This window comes from Nuphar pumila, chromosome 10 (assembly GCF_984573655.1).
Source record: "Nuphar pumila chromosome 10, dmNupPumi1.hap1.1, whole genome shotgun sequence".
NCBI lineage: Eukaryota > Viridiplantae > Streptophyta > Magnoliopsida > Nymphaeales > Nymphaeaceae > Nuphar > Nuphar pumila.
Window position 1 is genome coordinate 32,752,989 of NC_143258.1, and position 15,809 is coordinate 32,768,797.

Genomic DNA, 15,809 nt, shown 5'->3' on the forward strand with positions numbered 1-15,809 from the left:
TATCGATTTCTAAGATATTGTATCGATTCGCAAATATTGATTCCTACACTCTGGCAAACTGCTGAGCATTGGGTCTTATACGTGATGGATTTATGGGAAAAATAAGTATGGTGCTACAACTCATTGGATTTTCACACTATTGTACAACGTGACATTATGCATTTGGTAAGTTTCTGTCTATAAGTGTATCATATCTTTTACGGTGGCCCAGATTTTACTTTATTCTGCATTAACCATAGGAGGGATTCCTAAAAGACGTTTTGGGTAACGACAATGGTGAGTGGAGCTTGCTCTGTGCAGACCATGCTCCTTTATAAAATAATGGCATCGATTGTGGCATATTTATAATGAAGTATATTGAAGCAATATATAATGGACGAGAACCTGGTTTCGATGTTGTATGCTCTTTATTATTCTCTATTATTGGGGACTCAATTTATATATTGTGTCATATTACATTTTTTTTGTAGGATGATATACCTGAATTCCGCACAGAATTATGCCAAAAAATTGACTGAGTTTCTAATTGCGGAAGAGAAAAGAACTCAACAGTCAAGAGTACTTACAAGGCAATGAACGACGCGACCTCCCCCAGGATTAATATGATGTACAAAGATTTCTAACAGATTTTATAGATTGTGTATACCAAATTTTGTATATAAATTTTATAAGACCGTATACAAATTATGTAAATCCCTCTAGGTTGAAATAAAATTTCAATTTTACTAAACATGCAAATAAGTTGAACTCTTATTTGTCACATCTATAGACGACTATTCTCTGTACATGTATCTCTACTACGTCCGCAAAAAAGGGTACCTTCGATTTAAGATATTATTTTGATTCTTAATATTGATTTCTATGCTGATTCTAAATATCGATTTAAGATATTGTTCTCATTCTTAATATCGATTTCTATGTTGATTCTTAATATCGATTTAGGATATTGTTTTGATTCTCAATATCGTTTTTTAAGATATTAATACGAAATTCTAAATCAATTTAAGATATTGCTCAGAATCTCAATATCGATTTCTATGCTGATTCTTAATATTGATTTAAGATATTGTTTTGATTCTTAATATCGATTTCTATGCTGATTCTTAATATCTATTTTTAAGCTATCAATAGGAATTTCCATAGCGATTTAAGATGTTTTGATTCTATATTGATTTCTAATATCGATTTAAGATATTGGTTTGATTCTTAATATCGATTTATATGTTAATTCTTAACATCATTTTTTATGGTATCAATACGCATTTTCATATCCATTTTTTAAGATATTTTATAATCAAATTGTAGATATTGATTCCTACATTGTGGCAATCGGAAAACATTGGGTCTTATACGTGTTGAATATACGAGAACAAAAAATATGGCTATACAACTCCTTGAACTATGACATTGTGCATTTGGTAAGTTTCTATCTTTAAGATTACTGTATCTTGTACTGTGACCCAGAATTTACTTGCTTTTGCATAAACCACATGTTGGATTTTTCAAAGACATGTTGGGTGTCGACATTGGCCCGCGGAGGCTTCATGTCGTAGAGGATGCTCCTTTACAAAATAATGGCGTCGATTATGACACCTTTGTAATGAAGTATATTGAAGCAATATACTATGGACGAGCACCAGAATTCACCGTTGTATGTTGTACACTTAAACATGTTTTATTAACCTATATTATTGCTGACTACATTTTTATATTGTTCTCATTTCCAGTTTTTTTTTTCACGATAATATACCTGGATTCCGCAAAGAACTATGCAAAGAATTGAAAATTTTTCTAGTTAAGGAAGATACAAAAACTCAGACTACAAGATTACCTAGAAAGCTACGAAGGACGCGAGGCCCCCAGGAGTAAGAGGAAGTCATTTTAAATGTCTACCTGTTCTCAAGGATAACGTGAAGAGGGTTACGTTCTACTGCTGAGAGAGAGATAGCAATTTTTTGTTCAACTTTCAATTTCTAAATTTTTTATGTAGACATTTATAACAAATTTTGTAAGACTGTGTATAAAATTCACATTGATCCATAAACCAAAATTACGAACCTGGCAAACATGTGTTGAATACGCAAATCGCCACCTCAAGCGCCTAAATTGCAATAATATAAATTTCATAACAACTTAAGATATTATATCAATTTTTGTGAGATATTGTTTTGTTAATATCGATTTGCAATATATTATGCTGAATTACCGTATAACGATTTGTAAGATATTATGTATTTTCTAGTGTCGATTACTGAGATATTATTTTGGTTGTTAATATCGATTTGTAATATATTATGTTGAATTACCGTATATCGATTTGTAAGACATTATGCTGAAATGCCGCATACCGATTTGTAATATATTATGCTGAATTGTCATATATCGATTTATAAGATTATATGTGTTTTCTAGTGTCGATTTGTGAGATATGATGTTTTTGTTAATATCGATTTATGTATAAGTGTAGCACACAAATGTCACTAAGCAAATCGTTGTAATGATAGGCGTTTGAAAATCAAAATCAAACAAGCGTTTAACGTTTTGTAGCGTGAGAATGCCACTGATTTGCTTTTATGAGTTGTGTTCCTATCGCGATTTACATAATAATTGATAAAAGTCTAAAACGATTTCCACAAACATTGACCGTGCAATTTTACCATGATTTGTACTCATGCACAGTGCGATTGTTATTCAGATGTAGCCGACATAGACGTCATTGTGTAAATCGTTATACCATTGTGATTTACACAATGACGTCTGTCTTTTAGACAATGAGCTTTGTCTAATTGAATGACACATACCATCGCGATTTACACAATGACGTATGAAGGCTACGTGCTATCGCAATTTGCTTTTACAGGCTATGTCTATGTCAACGATATTTCCTAATCGCTTTTACGGACTATGTCTATGTCAACGAAAGGCAAACATTACAAGCCTTTGTTCACCGCATACATTGCTAATCCCTTTTGCGATTTTCATTCACGTAGGGTGAACATCACAACGATTTATGAGCAGTACATATCTCTAATCGCTTATTAGATTTTCATTGACGAAGGGAGAAAATTGTAAGCCTTTGTACACCGCATACATCGTTAATCCCTTTTGTAATTTGTAAGATATTATGTATTTTTGAGTATCGATTTGTGAAATATGGTTTTATTTGTTAATATCGATTTATAAGCTATTATATTGAATTTTCGTATATCAATTTGTAATATATTATGCTCAATTGTTGTATATCGATGTGTAAGATATTATGTGTTTTCTAGTATCAATTTTTATGATATTTGTAGTATAATTTTTATTATAGAATTACAACAAAGAATTATAACATTACAACACAAAATTAGCTATTTACAACACAAAATTATCTATTTACAACAAAGAATTATAGAATTACAACAAAGAATTATCGATTTACAACAAAGAATTATAGAACTACAACAAAGAATTATAGAATGCTAAACATTACAACGATTTGTAAGATATGAAAGTTAAATGCTACAACTATTTTAAAGCTCAAGAATCCACACGTGATTCCTGTGTTGAGTTGCTCGCTTTTAAATTGAACAGAGCCTGTTATAAAATAGAACAATATCAGACACTACATTAAGTTCAACAAGAAATGCTAACATCCTTCCAAAATTGTTACATACCAAAAGAATTGTCATACTCATGCCATCGTTCCACTCAAACAGGTTGGGTGGATTGCAGGTTCCAACATTGTAATGCACATCTGTATGGTATTGCTGCATGTTGAAAATTACACAAGATATTAATAGGTTGCACGTAATACAATTTACATGGGAAACAATATACTGTATTACATACCTGTTCATGCGAAGGGGTTGGTCGTTTCTTAGACATTTTCTTGCCAACCAATTCCAATGTACCCTTTGTCCTCCGACGACTGTGATTAGAGGCAGGTTTCCTTTTGATACCCTTCGCTAGGTGAATATTTTTATCATATTCTACAACGTTTACTCTTTACTTGTCGAAGATGATGTTTACGCTTCAGCGCAACTTCTCACAAGGGTCAGGAAAAGCGTGATTTTCACCTATGTTGCTCGATCTTGTTTTCTTAGATTGGTCTTCACGAGCTGCAACTGACTCATGGTAAATTAACTACACTTTTTCAAGTAATTCTCTTAACACGTTTCTCATACATACATAGGTTTCTTCGCTTTTTGATGCCAAATATGCAACATGCATAAGTGACCTACATAATTGTTGGTACGGGAGGCAAAATAGCACTTCTCATCAACACTATATGAACTACTTTTATTTGTCTCTAGCAATTCAATATTTGCTTGTCTCATCCATCTTCGCATTATATATGACTCAGGTATTTCTTGTATCTTCTCTTGATTAAGTGTCTTTAATGCATGATGACATAAAATACCTTTGAATTCAAATATTTTGCACGTACATTCAACTGTTTGTTGTCAACATTGTACATAACATATGCTTCTTGCCTTTTTGGATACTCTTTGTTATTACATACAACATGGTATTTGTACATATTCTCATATTGCATACGTCTTTCTATGTTGCAATTCATGACCTATATAACCTCCTTTTTATTTTATTCAAATACAGTTAGTGTATACAGATCTGTAGGTCGCGTCAATATTTTCATACCCAAAGTTACAGGGTGGGTTTTGAAGCATTTCACATCCTGTTCAAGCTCATTCTGTCTAAGACCGTCTATAAATAATTCATACTGTTTCATGAAACAAAACATTGTTAAACATGAATACAATATTTTTTTCAGTGTGGCATGCATAAATTCATCTCTTTGTATGTTTATCATACCTGCACAAAAGTATTGTCTTCCATATGCCAATGCCCACTTCTCTTTGTCTGTATATAAATGTTGTAACCACATACAGTCTTCAAGGTCGTACATCTGAATCATTTGCTCCCAATCAGACATAAATGTGACCTCGTCTATGCTCTCAAGTACATATTGTCTAAACTTTTTATCAAACCCTGTCTTCTGATTAAAAATGTGTCCTATGTTCTTTGCTGCATTATGAAAGATATGCCACAAACATAGGCGATGATGTGCATATAGCTATACATGAGACACTGCAGCTGCAATTGCATGATCACCATCTGTAAGTACAACTCCAGGGTGCTTCCCATTCATTGCATGTGTAAATACTTTGAACAACCACTCAAAGATTTTCTTGGTCTGGTCATACAAAAAAGTGTCGCCTAATATGCAACTTCGTGAGTGATGGTTCACTCCGACAAACTGCACAAATGGCCACTGTTTCATATTAATCTTCACTGTTGTATAAAAAATAAGCACATCATTGAAGCATTCATAATACACTCTTGACTTTAAATCTGCCCAAAACATATTCACAACATACCCATCTTCATCCAGTTACATTGCACTAAAGAAATCAGGGTCAATGTTTGATTTTTTTTGTAGGTAATCAACCAAAGAACATATTCCTCCATTCTTCATGTTTTCTGACCTCTTCCTTCTCAAGTGGTTTCTTAGATCCATAGGTATGAATGGTACATTCTCGTGACCACCATCTATGTGCACGCAAAAATTGTATGTCTTCCTTGGTGCAATGCCAGCGGTATCAGCTATTTGAGTAATTACAGCATGCACTTCAGTTACTTTACGATGTGACCTTAACATAGGAGTCATAAATGAAGCAGCTAATTCATGGTTATGATCATTGATTAAAGTACGAACTACATATTTCCCATTCGGAAGTCTTCTTAACACCATTCTCGTTGGACAACCGCATCTTGAATCTGGCTTGCTCCTTATTGGATTTTCACTGGACTTCTTCTAACCTTGCTTAGAACAAACATATGCCTTTCTCACCACAACACCCTGTGTATTTTTTGTCCAAGAATACCTTCTAACACTGAAGCCAAGTTTTAAGGCATAATCATTGTAAAATTTCTATGCAACTTCCTTATTATTAAAATGCATTCCCTCTACGAGAACATAGTCAAGTGTACTATCATGTAGACTTGAGGTGCCTGCACCTTTGTCAAGTGCACTGTCATGATCATCTACATCATTATCGACTTATATTTCGCCTGGAATATTCAAGTCAAGAGTGAATCTAATGCTTGCACCCTTCTTATTATGTGCATCATTAGTGCACATATTCAATTCTTCAGGTGCGTCAATTTTTTTCAGATGTCCGTTGCTCCGTGACTTTCTAATGATTTACATCATCTTCACTGCAACTAGCTGATATGCTCAACATTGTCATGTGCAAAATACCAATTTGCGTTAGCCAGTGCATACGTTTACTACGATTTATTCAAGATGCATATAACAATGGCTACTGATCAGTTAAGCATAATAGCTTACAAATCGATATTAACAAATAACACCATATCTAACAAATTGATACTAAAAAATAAATAATATCTAACAAATCGATATACGACAATTCAACATAATATATTACAAATCGATAGTAATAAACAAAATAATATCTCACAAATCGACAGTAGAAAACACATAATATCTTACAAATTGATATACGACAATTCAGCATAATATATTACAAATCGATATTAACAAACAAAGCAATATCTCACAAATCGACAATAGAAAACACATAATATCTTACAAATCGATATACGGCAATTCAGCATAATATATTACAAATCGATATTAACAAACAAAACAATATCTCACAAATCGACAATAGAAAACACATAATATCTTACAAATTGATATACGACAATTCAACATAACATATTACAGATCGATATTAATAAACAAAACAATATCTCACAAATTGTCACTATAAAACACATAATAGCTTACAAATCGATATATAACAATTCAATATAATATTACAAATTGATATCAACAAACAAAACAATAATTTGCAAATCGACACTAGAAAACACATAATATCTTACAAATCGATATACGACAATTAAACATAATATATTACAAACAAAACAATATCTCATAAATCGATATACATGTTACTACAACTGCAATTTGTGTTACATTGCATATACTGAGTGAATGGACGATACCGGATGGGGTAGAGGCCCTTGCTCGCATCTGTAACCAAGCATTCTTGTCAACAGTTCCCAACGTCTTACAAATGTCTTTAAGTTTTCAACCGTTGAAACGATATAATCTACCTGCAATAACAAAACAACGCCTTAATGATACTCATGATGACATACGTTCTTCAACAATAACATGATGACATGGAAATGTACTCACGACGCTTTAATGGCACTTGTTGGAATGTTTGTGTGTCATTGCTTTTTTTCATACTGCCTTATGAAAATGAAGAAGATGAGAAGACTGTAAAAAGAGATGGCCGACAAATCTTCCTTTGACGCCCACCAATGATCGAACAAGTCGTTCGATTTATAGTTATCTCCACAAGGTAGAAACAAACCAGGAAACATTTTCTATCTAACATAAGACAGGAACGAGAAGGCGGCCATGTGTTGTAGCACAAGCTAAAAATAAAGGCGGAACATGCAAATCTATATACGGGGAACGGGAGGACATTTTCGTCCAACACATATCTATCTTATGGGAGGACATTTCCGTTAAAAGCATATCTACCTTTTTTATATGTTATTTTATTATAAAGTCATCATGGGCAACATTGGCATATGAATTATCGTGGGTCCCAAGATATTCCTCCGTACACACAGGAACACACAAATTTGTGTTTCGGGGAGAACACACAACACCCACTCTAAAATGTTGGCATACATTGTCTTTTGTTGCAATTAAGTGTGATAGAGGTTAAAAGCTTTTGTGATCCGTTCAAGCAAGATTGAAAGCAATTTGGGTGACTAGTTATGGCTGATGGGTGGTCCGATGTTATAGGAAGGTCACTTATTAATTTTCTAGTTTATTATCCTAAAAGAACTACATTTCTTGAATATGCGGATGCAACCGAGATAGTTAATATTACTAAAAATTTATTCATGTTATTTAAAAAAATAGTAAAACAAGTTGGGCAAAAAAACATTGTACATTTTGTCACATACTCTACCAATTACAAAGGCAGAGGGGAAGGTGTGGAACATCATAACAAAATATTTTTTTGGTCTCCTTATGCTGCTCATTTTATTGACCTAATATTGCATGATATTGAAAATATAGAGGAGGTTGATATGCTATTGGAAGATGCAAATCGGTTGACAAAATTTATTTACTCGCAGAGATTTTAAACTTGATGAGGAAGCATACAAAAAAGAAAATTTTAATTTGGCCTAGTAAGACAGTTTGCTACTCATTTTTTACATTAAATAGCATTGTTGAACAAAGGGAAGGGTTGATGTAAATGTTTGCTTCTCCTGGATGGCCAAAATCAAAATACTCCACTAGTACAAATTGAAGAATAATTGAAGGCTATAGTTTTGACTAATTCATTTTGGGATAAGTGCAAAGAGATCATAGATATTTGTTTGCCTCTTGTGTGTGTGTTGTACTATATAACGACCATCCATGAGTTATATTTATGATGTTATGTTGAGGACTAAGACCAAAATTGCATGTGTTGTGTTGAGAAAAGGAAATTTTGCATATATTGTAAACAGAATAAATGAAAGATGGAAGTCACAACTTCATTCTCTTATTCATGCTGCAGGATTCCATTTGAATCCTAGCAAGTTTTATGATAAAAGATATGAATTGCCTACATAAGTGAGATTTGAACTTCTTGATTGCATTGAGAGATTGGCACCATATCCATAATTACAGAATAAGATCAGTGGAAAGCTATATATCTACGAGCGACCGGAGTCAATTTTTGGAAGGAAAACAGCAAAGCGCAACCGATATAAAATGTTTCAAAGTATCTTATTTTAACAATCATTCATTTATTATAAAATTTATTAAAAATATTTTAAATCTTTTTTGACATGAATGTCTTTTTTGTACAGTTGAATGGTGAAAACAGTTTGGTAAAGGAATAAATTCTTTAATACCTCTTCAACAATTTGCAATTAAAATATTGAGCCAAACATGTAGCACTTTCGGTTGTGAAAGAAATTGGAGTGTATACGTATAAAGAAAATTAATAGACTTGAGCACTCAAGACTCAATGATTTTGTGTTCGTCTACTACAATTTGAAGCTCAAAGAAAAGTTAATTTTTAATGATTTTGGTAGATAATTAATTATGATAAAGTATTATGTTAAGATATTATTTTTTTGTAGACAAGCAATGACAATGAAAGGTAGAAAAGGTAGAAGGGATAGGTTTGACTTGGATCTCATAATAATGCAAGCTATGGATCCAACTGAAGAATGAGTTGTTGAAGGAGTGTTAACAAACAGAGGAAGATGTCACTTGATTTGAGTTGGTTGATGGCAGGGATGAGGTTGATGAAGTTCAACCTTATATTGGTAAAGGTATGAATTTCTCATGTAACTAATTAGTATAATATGTTATATAATATATAATGATCATTGATTGTTTTTTTTTATCTTTCATATCATATAAAATTATAATAAAATTGTGTATGTTTATTTTTTTTAGATTTGTCTGTTGATAATGGACCTGCTATTAAAATGAGTACCCTTGAGGAGGAGAATAATCCTGAAGACTCATCTAATGTTAGGTACCAAGCTCTGATAATGTTCAAGACAATAATAATATGCAGTGGAATGTAGGGATGGATGTAGACACAATTGGTTTGACATGAATGCAACATATGATCCTACTACAACATATGACTATTGAATTTGTACTAAAGAATGTTTAGGTTATGTAATATGATATTCTATCTTTTTATACCACATGAACATTTAGTGGATGCAAAAGTTCTAAACATGTTTTATTTGTAATCTTTTAATTTTGTTGAACTTTGTGATGCTTGGAAGAATAGCGGGGACGCAAAATAGTTGGTTTGAAGTGAAGAATGAGTGATGCTTGACATAATTTGAACATTATTGTTGACTTGTAATATTAGTACTTTGTGATTGATTTTCGTGAGACTTTTTTTTAAGCTTGCTGATGTGCTATTGTTTACTTTACATGTATAAATGATTTATTTTTGTATTTTTTTTAGTTATATCAAGTTTTTAAATTTTTTATTTTTAGTTTTATATTTTTTTCTGATTTTTTAATATTTGTTATTTTTATTATTAAAAAAACATTTTTAAAAAAACATTTTATGAAAAAACAATACAGGTCTGATTCCGACAAGGAACACATTGATTTTTTCTATCAAAAAAAAATTTTTTTTTTACTAGAGCAACCATTCACCCACAACACATCTTATGCTTCTCATGAGAGTATCCTCCATCTTCATCTTCATCTCACCCACCACCATTTTCAGGTCTTTTTCTCTTTGAGAGGGATGATCGACCCCTCTTCTCTCCCTCTCGTTTTTTTCCATTCGATTTTTCTCGTGCTACACAAATAAGTGAAAAAAAATTCATTGTGAGTAAACAAGCTAGATGAAGGAAAGAGGAAGGGGGAAGAAACAAGCCACATCAAGAACGTCGTTTTCAGAAGAGATCAAGTTTCCCGAGTGATTTATCCTTTTGCTTTTCCTGCTCTCTGTCAGAAGGCAGATAATGAACAGTCACACTGTTCAAACAAGCGAAACCGTCTTTCCCCACCATCCACTAGTAACCACCCACTCCCTCTTTTGTCATTTTTATTTAAATAAATTAATAAACAACGAATTCGACTATTTCAAACACCGAAGTAGTGGGGGAAAGGCGAGTTTCATCCATTTTTAAATGATTTTCGGAAAGACCATTCTCAAGATTAGGAACTGTGTTGTGGTGAGGCGTCCACCAATTCCATACGGATTTCCGCGATTGATTCTCTCTCTCTCTCTCTCTGGTAGTCGGTTGTTTACAAATTACAATAAACCCATGAAAACCTTTTATTGATATCAGAAAAGCAGTACTACAACACCAAACATCGAGAGGAATCCAAGTTCTCTCCATGTTACACACAAGAAACCAGACCAGGAAAACGAAAGAAAAGACAAGACCCACAAACGAAAACGAAGCCACCTACCGACTCTTGACACAAAGAGAAATTAATCGAAACACAAGAGAAACCAACACAAGGCATCTCTAGCCCATCACGGGCGCATGCGCCTACAACGATAGATCGTCTGTCCTCAGATGGCTAGAACGAGGGCGGGCATGGATTTGTCGGTGCCCCCGGGCAATCGGCTCTGCCAGAGCGGCAGGCAACGAGAGGAGGAGGAGGAGGAGGTGCCGAAGTGGGTGACGGTGAGCGAGGTGTTGAAGTACTCGCGCACCTGCGTGATTACCCCATTTGTCACGGTCCAGGCGTGCACCCAGAAGACAGAGGAGCTGCGACCCTCGGCCAGGACGGTGCGGTCGCCAAGCGCGGTGATGGACGACGTCTCGAAACTGAAGGACTCGTCGTTGGACTGGCCGGTGAGCATGCGCATCATATACTGGCAGGAAGGCGGGCCATGGAACCACCACTCGATGTCCGGTGCCAGCAACTGCTGCACCTTCTCAGCGTCGCCCTCGCTCAACGCGTCGTAGAGAGCGCGCACCGCCCCTTCGTTCCTCTCTTCCTCCAGACTCGATTCCACCGCTTGGTTAGCCAGTTCGTGCAGGGAGGGATTAGAAAGTTTCGGAAACCTTTTTTTGCTTCCTCTTACTTTCCTTTCGCGAGGGATGGGATGGGATGATTTGCAGGTGGGTGATGGGGTTTATATAGACTTGGTGGTGGCAACCACCACCACCCCACAATGAGGGTGACCCTTCACCAGGTCAAGCGTCCCCGGTTTGACCCCCCATTATTATTTCGCTCAACTGGCTCGGCCCTCTCCTCATCACTCGCTTTCTGGACTCTGTCCACCTGTCCACCTGTCCCCTCCTTGTGAATACATAAGATAGGGTGACATGGCTTGACTCTGCACTTGACGCAGAACCGTATATACTTTCCACGTGTATGCATCTGCGTTGGTTTCCAGTGATGAATCAGTGGCAGTGGACGTCCATCTCTCTTAGCGAGGGGCCCAAACCTAACCCATCCCCATCCCCATCCCCATCCCCATGGTCCCGTCCTGAGTGAAAAAGGTTACGTTATGTTGTTGGTGTTAACCGGATCGGACCCACGCCTGACTCTGTATCATGATCCGACTTACTATGTCTGTATTTTCGACTACGGTTATAACTTTTCCTTACTATGGCAGTATTTTCGACTGACATTAGAACTTTTGGGGGGTAAAAAGTAAAACTAGGGTGCAGGCCAGGGACGTCAAACAGTTCGGATTGGTGCTGGAACATACGGAATCTGAATTGAAATTACATCACTGCTTATATCCTTTTAACCAGGTCGGGCCCGTTTTCTGCATGAGCTTTTTTTCCATCTGATTCCAAATCCAACCTAATCTGGTTTCACCTACTCAGATTATGGAACCAGATATAATCGAATCCAGATTCAACTAGTTTAAAACCCTATGTTTAAACTTAATCGGATTTGGGTTCCGGTTTGAATTGGATAGAAATTTGGTTGCCAAATCTCACTAATTGGATTCAGATTCGGTAGGGTTACATCCAACCCGTTGACATAAAGCGTTTGATCTAGCGTTTAAGTAGAAGTATGAGGATCTTGTGTTGTGGTGGTTCAGACCATAGTTGCCAAAAGTTTTTTTCTGTTTTTATATTTTATTTTTTATTTTTTTCTCAAAAGGCAAGCTGGGATTAAGCAGACTCCTAATAATTTATCAGAGAAAATCATTTGTACAGACAATCATGCGAAAATTACTCAAAGAATGACTATACAGGATTAAGCGTCAATCCGGCGAACGATTCAACCATCTCATCTGTTGAAGTTGTTGGTCGTAATTGCCAAAAACTTCTTTAAGGTCAATTCCCAGAAGAAGCTTTACGAGCCGCTCGCTTCCAAAAATGAATATCTCCAGTTGTTAGATTGAACCCTTTCCTTTTTTTATGATAGATTTTTTTTTTAATGTTAAAAGACTGATGTTTTTTTTTATTATACGTATTCAATGATTTGTTTTATACAAAAGGCTTAAAGTTATTTTTGTTGGATATTTTATATGGTCTTGGATAACTTTTCCATGAAATTTATGGATATTTAAATATAAACTTGATTACTATTGTTTTGAAATTGCTTGCAACTTTGACATGCAAAATCTTAGTTTGTTCTATTAGTTTCTGTTGCATGATGAGCTCATCTAGAAACTTATATGCACATATATGAAAAAGAAAGTTTCCTACTTGTCCATAGCTCATACAAAGTCTTTTGGATAACCTTCGTAGGAACTTTGTTGAATATGTGCACTGTTGTTGTAAGAGCTTTATCCTACAAAGTCAAAAGAAGGTTTGAGTGATTTAACATCGCTCGAATTATTTCTTTAAGCGTATGGTTTCTTTTTTCAATTACACCATCTTATTAAGCACTGCTAAACATGGCGTATTGAGGTACAATATCTTCTTCTTTTAAAAACTGCAGTAATGGTCCTTTTTTTTATCTAATCGCAGTGAAACGATCATAATATTCACCACCTCTATCAAACCTAACCAATTTGATAACATTAAAGTATGTTTCTCTACTTCTTTCTTGAAGTCCTTGAAAACCCAAAAGATTTCAGATTTTTTAAATAATAAGTAAAGATACATATACCGTGAGTAATCGTCTATAAATGTGATAAAATATTTTATACTTGTGTAACACGAGAAAAAAAACCCACAAACATTTGTATACACAATCTCTATTTTTTTATTCTTGCGTTTGACATATTTCTTATATGTGTTGGACTGCTTAGCTCTTATGCAATCAACACATAGTTCAATATTTGTGAAATCAAGAGATCCAAGAATCTTCTCTTTCACAAGTCTTTAGACTCTCTCTTTCGAGATATGTCATAACCTTTGATACCAAAACAAATATGATTGATCATACTTTACACCCTTCTTTCACAAGTCTTTGGACTCTCTATTTCGAGATGTGTCATAACCTTCGATGCCAAAGCAAATATGATTGATCATATTTTACACCACATTTATTGTCAATCATTATTTTCTCAACGGAGTGAGATTTCTGAATTTAAAATTTAGTTTTCAAACGATACAAACCATTACACACATATGCATAAAAAAAAATAACAATAATAAGCTTGGAGTTTTCAAACTTAAAGGCAATACCAAATTATCAAGTTTTAAAATAAAAATGAGGTTCCGACTGTAGGGTAAAACATAAAAAGTATCAACAAAATTCAAAATAAATCCATACTCAATTACAACTCTGCAAGTCCTAACGTTCTTAACATGTGAACACATTTTGTTTCCTGAGAAGATGCTTCTTTCATGCTCTATTGGTTTCCTTTTGTTCAGAAATGCCGGCAAAGAGTTGACAATATGCACCATGGTATCAAAATCAACCCACTAACTATGCAATAGAACATGGTTTAAATTGCACTCATGATAAACAAATAACACTTTATCTCTATTCTTGACCCATTTCTTATGTTTCAGGGAGTCCACCTTCTTATGTCCATTCTTCTTGTAGAAGAAACACTTTATAGAGGAACCTCCTGTCTGGGATCTGGCTTTTGTCTAAGAGTTGAAACTCTTCCCAGAAGTTTTCTTTTTATTTTTTTTCTTAAAGAAACTCTTCTCTTCCCCCGACCTATATTTTTTTTGATGAGAAGTCATATTTGCGCTCAGCACCATTTCACCCTTCAGTCTTTCTTCCTCTTTAACACACTTAGTCAAGAGGTCATTAAAGGATCATTCATCATTATGTGTATTGTAAGAGATCTTGAAGGATCCGTATTCAATAGGCAATGAGATGAAAATCAGATAAACTAGAAAATAGTCTAAAATAACAAACTTCATGTCATTCAACTGAGATGAAATATTTCTCATTTTCAAGATGTGTTATCGGATGTAGCTATCATTAGAATATTTCATAGATACCAACTTATACATCAGGATACTGATCCTAGCCTTATCAAAACTGGCAAACTGAGTTTCAATGGCTCAAAGAAATTCCTTCACTGTCCTACAGTGAGGGATGTCGCTTTGAATATTCTTAGCCACTTTAGATTGCAGAAGCAAAAAGCTAAGTCTATTCGAGTGCTCCCACTTCTCAGAGGGAGCCTTCTGTTCAATTGTATTCTGCTTTGTAAGAGTGAGAGATTCATCCATTTTAAGAGCCAAATCTAGGTCCATGTAACTCAGAGTGAATAACATTATATCTTTTTATTCTGAAAAATTGGATTAATCTAAGATGGGGATATTACTAGAACCATCAATTATTAAAGAATCTGGTAGTGTAAGAACGAAAGGAAAAGACCATATAATTGTTCAAATGAGACTCATGTTGAAAATGTAAAATTGAAACCTTTTATTATTCACATTTTCTAAGACAAGTACAATTGGGTCATTATCGTTCCGCTTTGGTGGAAACGATAATACTCAAAGTTTCTTTATCTCCATAATTCTCAAGAAATTGACTACAATTGGTGAGACTAATAGATCATATAACAAGAGGCAATTTGTCATTGTACCTTTGGGTGCAAACATGCTTCATGGGTTGTTATACGCATCTAATATTATACAATGTATGAATTTGGAACACAATGATCTACCTTTGGGTAGAATCACTGTTTCATAAAGTCACACACAATCACAATATTGAATGTTAACATGGTCCAAAAAATCCTCAATCAACACAACTTAAATCACTTTAGTAATTGCATGAGTCAGTTAATCAGGTTCTTTTATTGTAAATATATTCGTATTATATAGCATGCCCATGCACACATAATAATGCATGTATATTTGTGACA

The 15,809-nt window shown here is 34.4% G+C and overlaps 1 protein-coding gene across 1 annotated transcript; it reads right to left on the reverse strand.

Moving 5' to 3' along the window:
- Positions 1–10,851: 10,851 nt before the first annotated feature.
- SAG20 (senescence associated gene 20) lies at positions 10,852–11,667 on the reverse strand. The gene has a single exon (XM_090020086.1). It carries the CDS (start codon positions 11,427–11,429, stop codon positions 11,127–11,129), a length of 303 nt encoding a protein of 100 aa, XP_089876212.1. The 5' UTR covers positions 11,430–11,667; the 3' UTR covers positions 10,852–11,126.
- Positions 11,668–15,809: the final 4,142 nt, after the last annotated feature.

Bases quoted from the DNA above. Each gene is read 5' to 3' on its own strand.
- SAG20 (XM_090020086.1), bottom strand. From the start codon at position 11,429: ATGATGCGCATGCTCACCGGCCAGTCCAACGACGAGTCCTTCAGTTTC.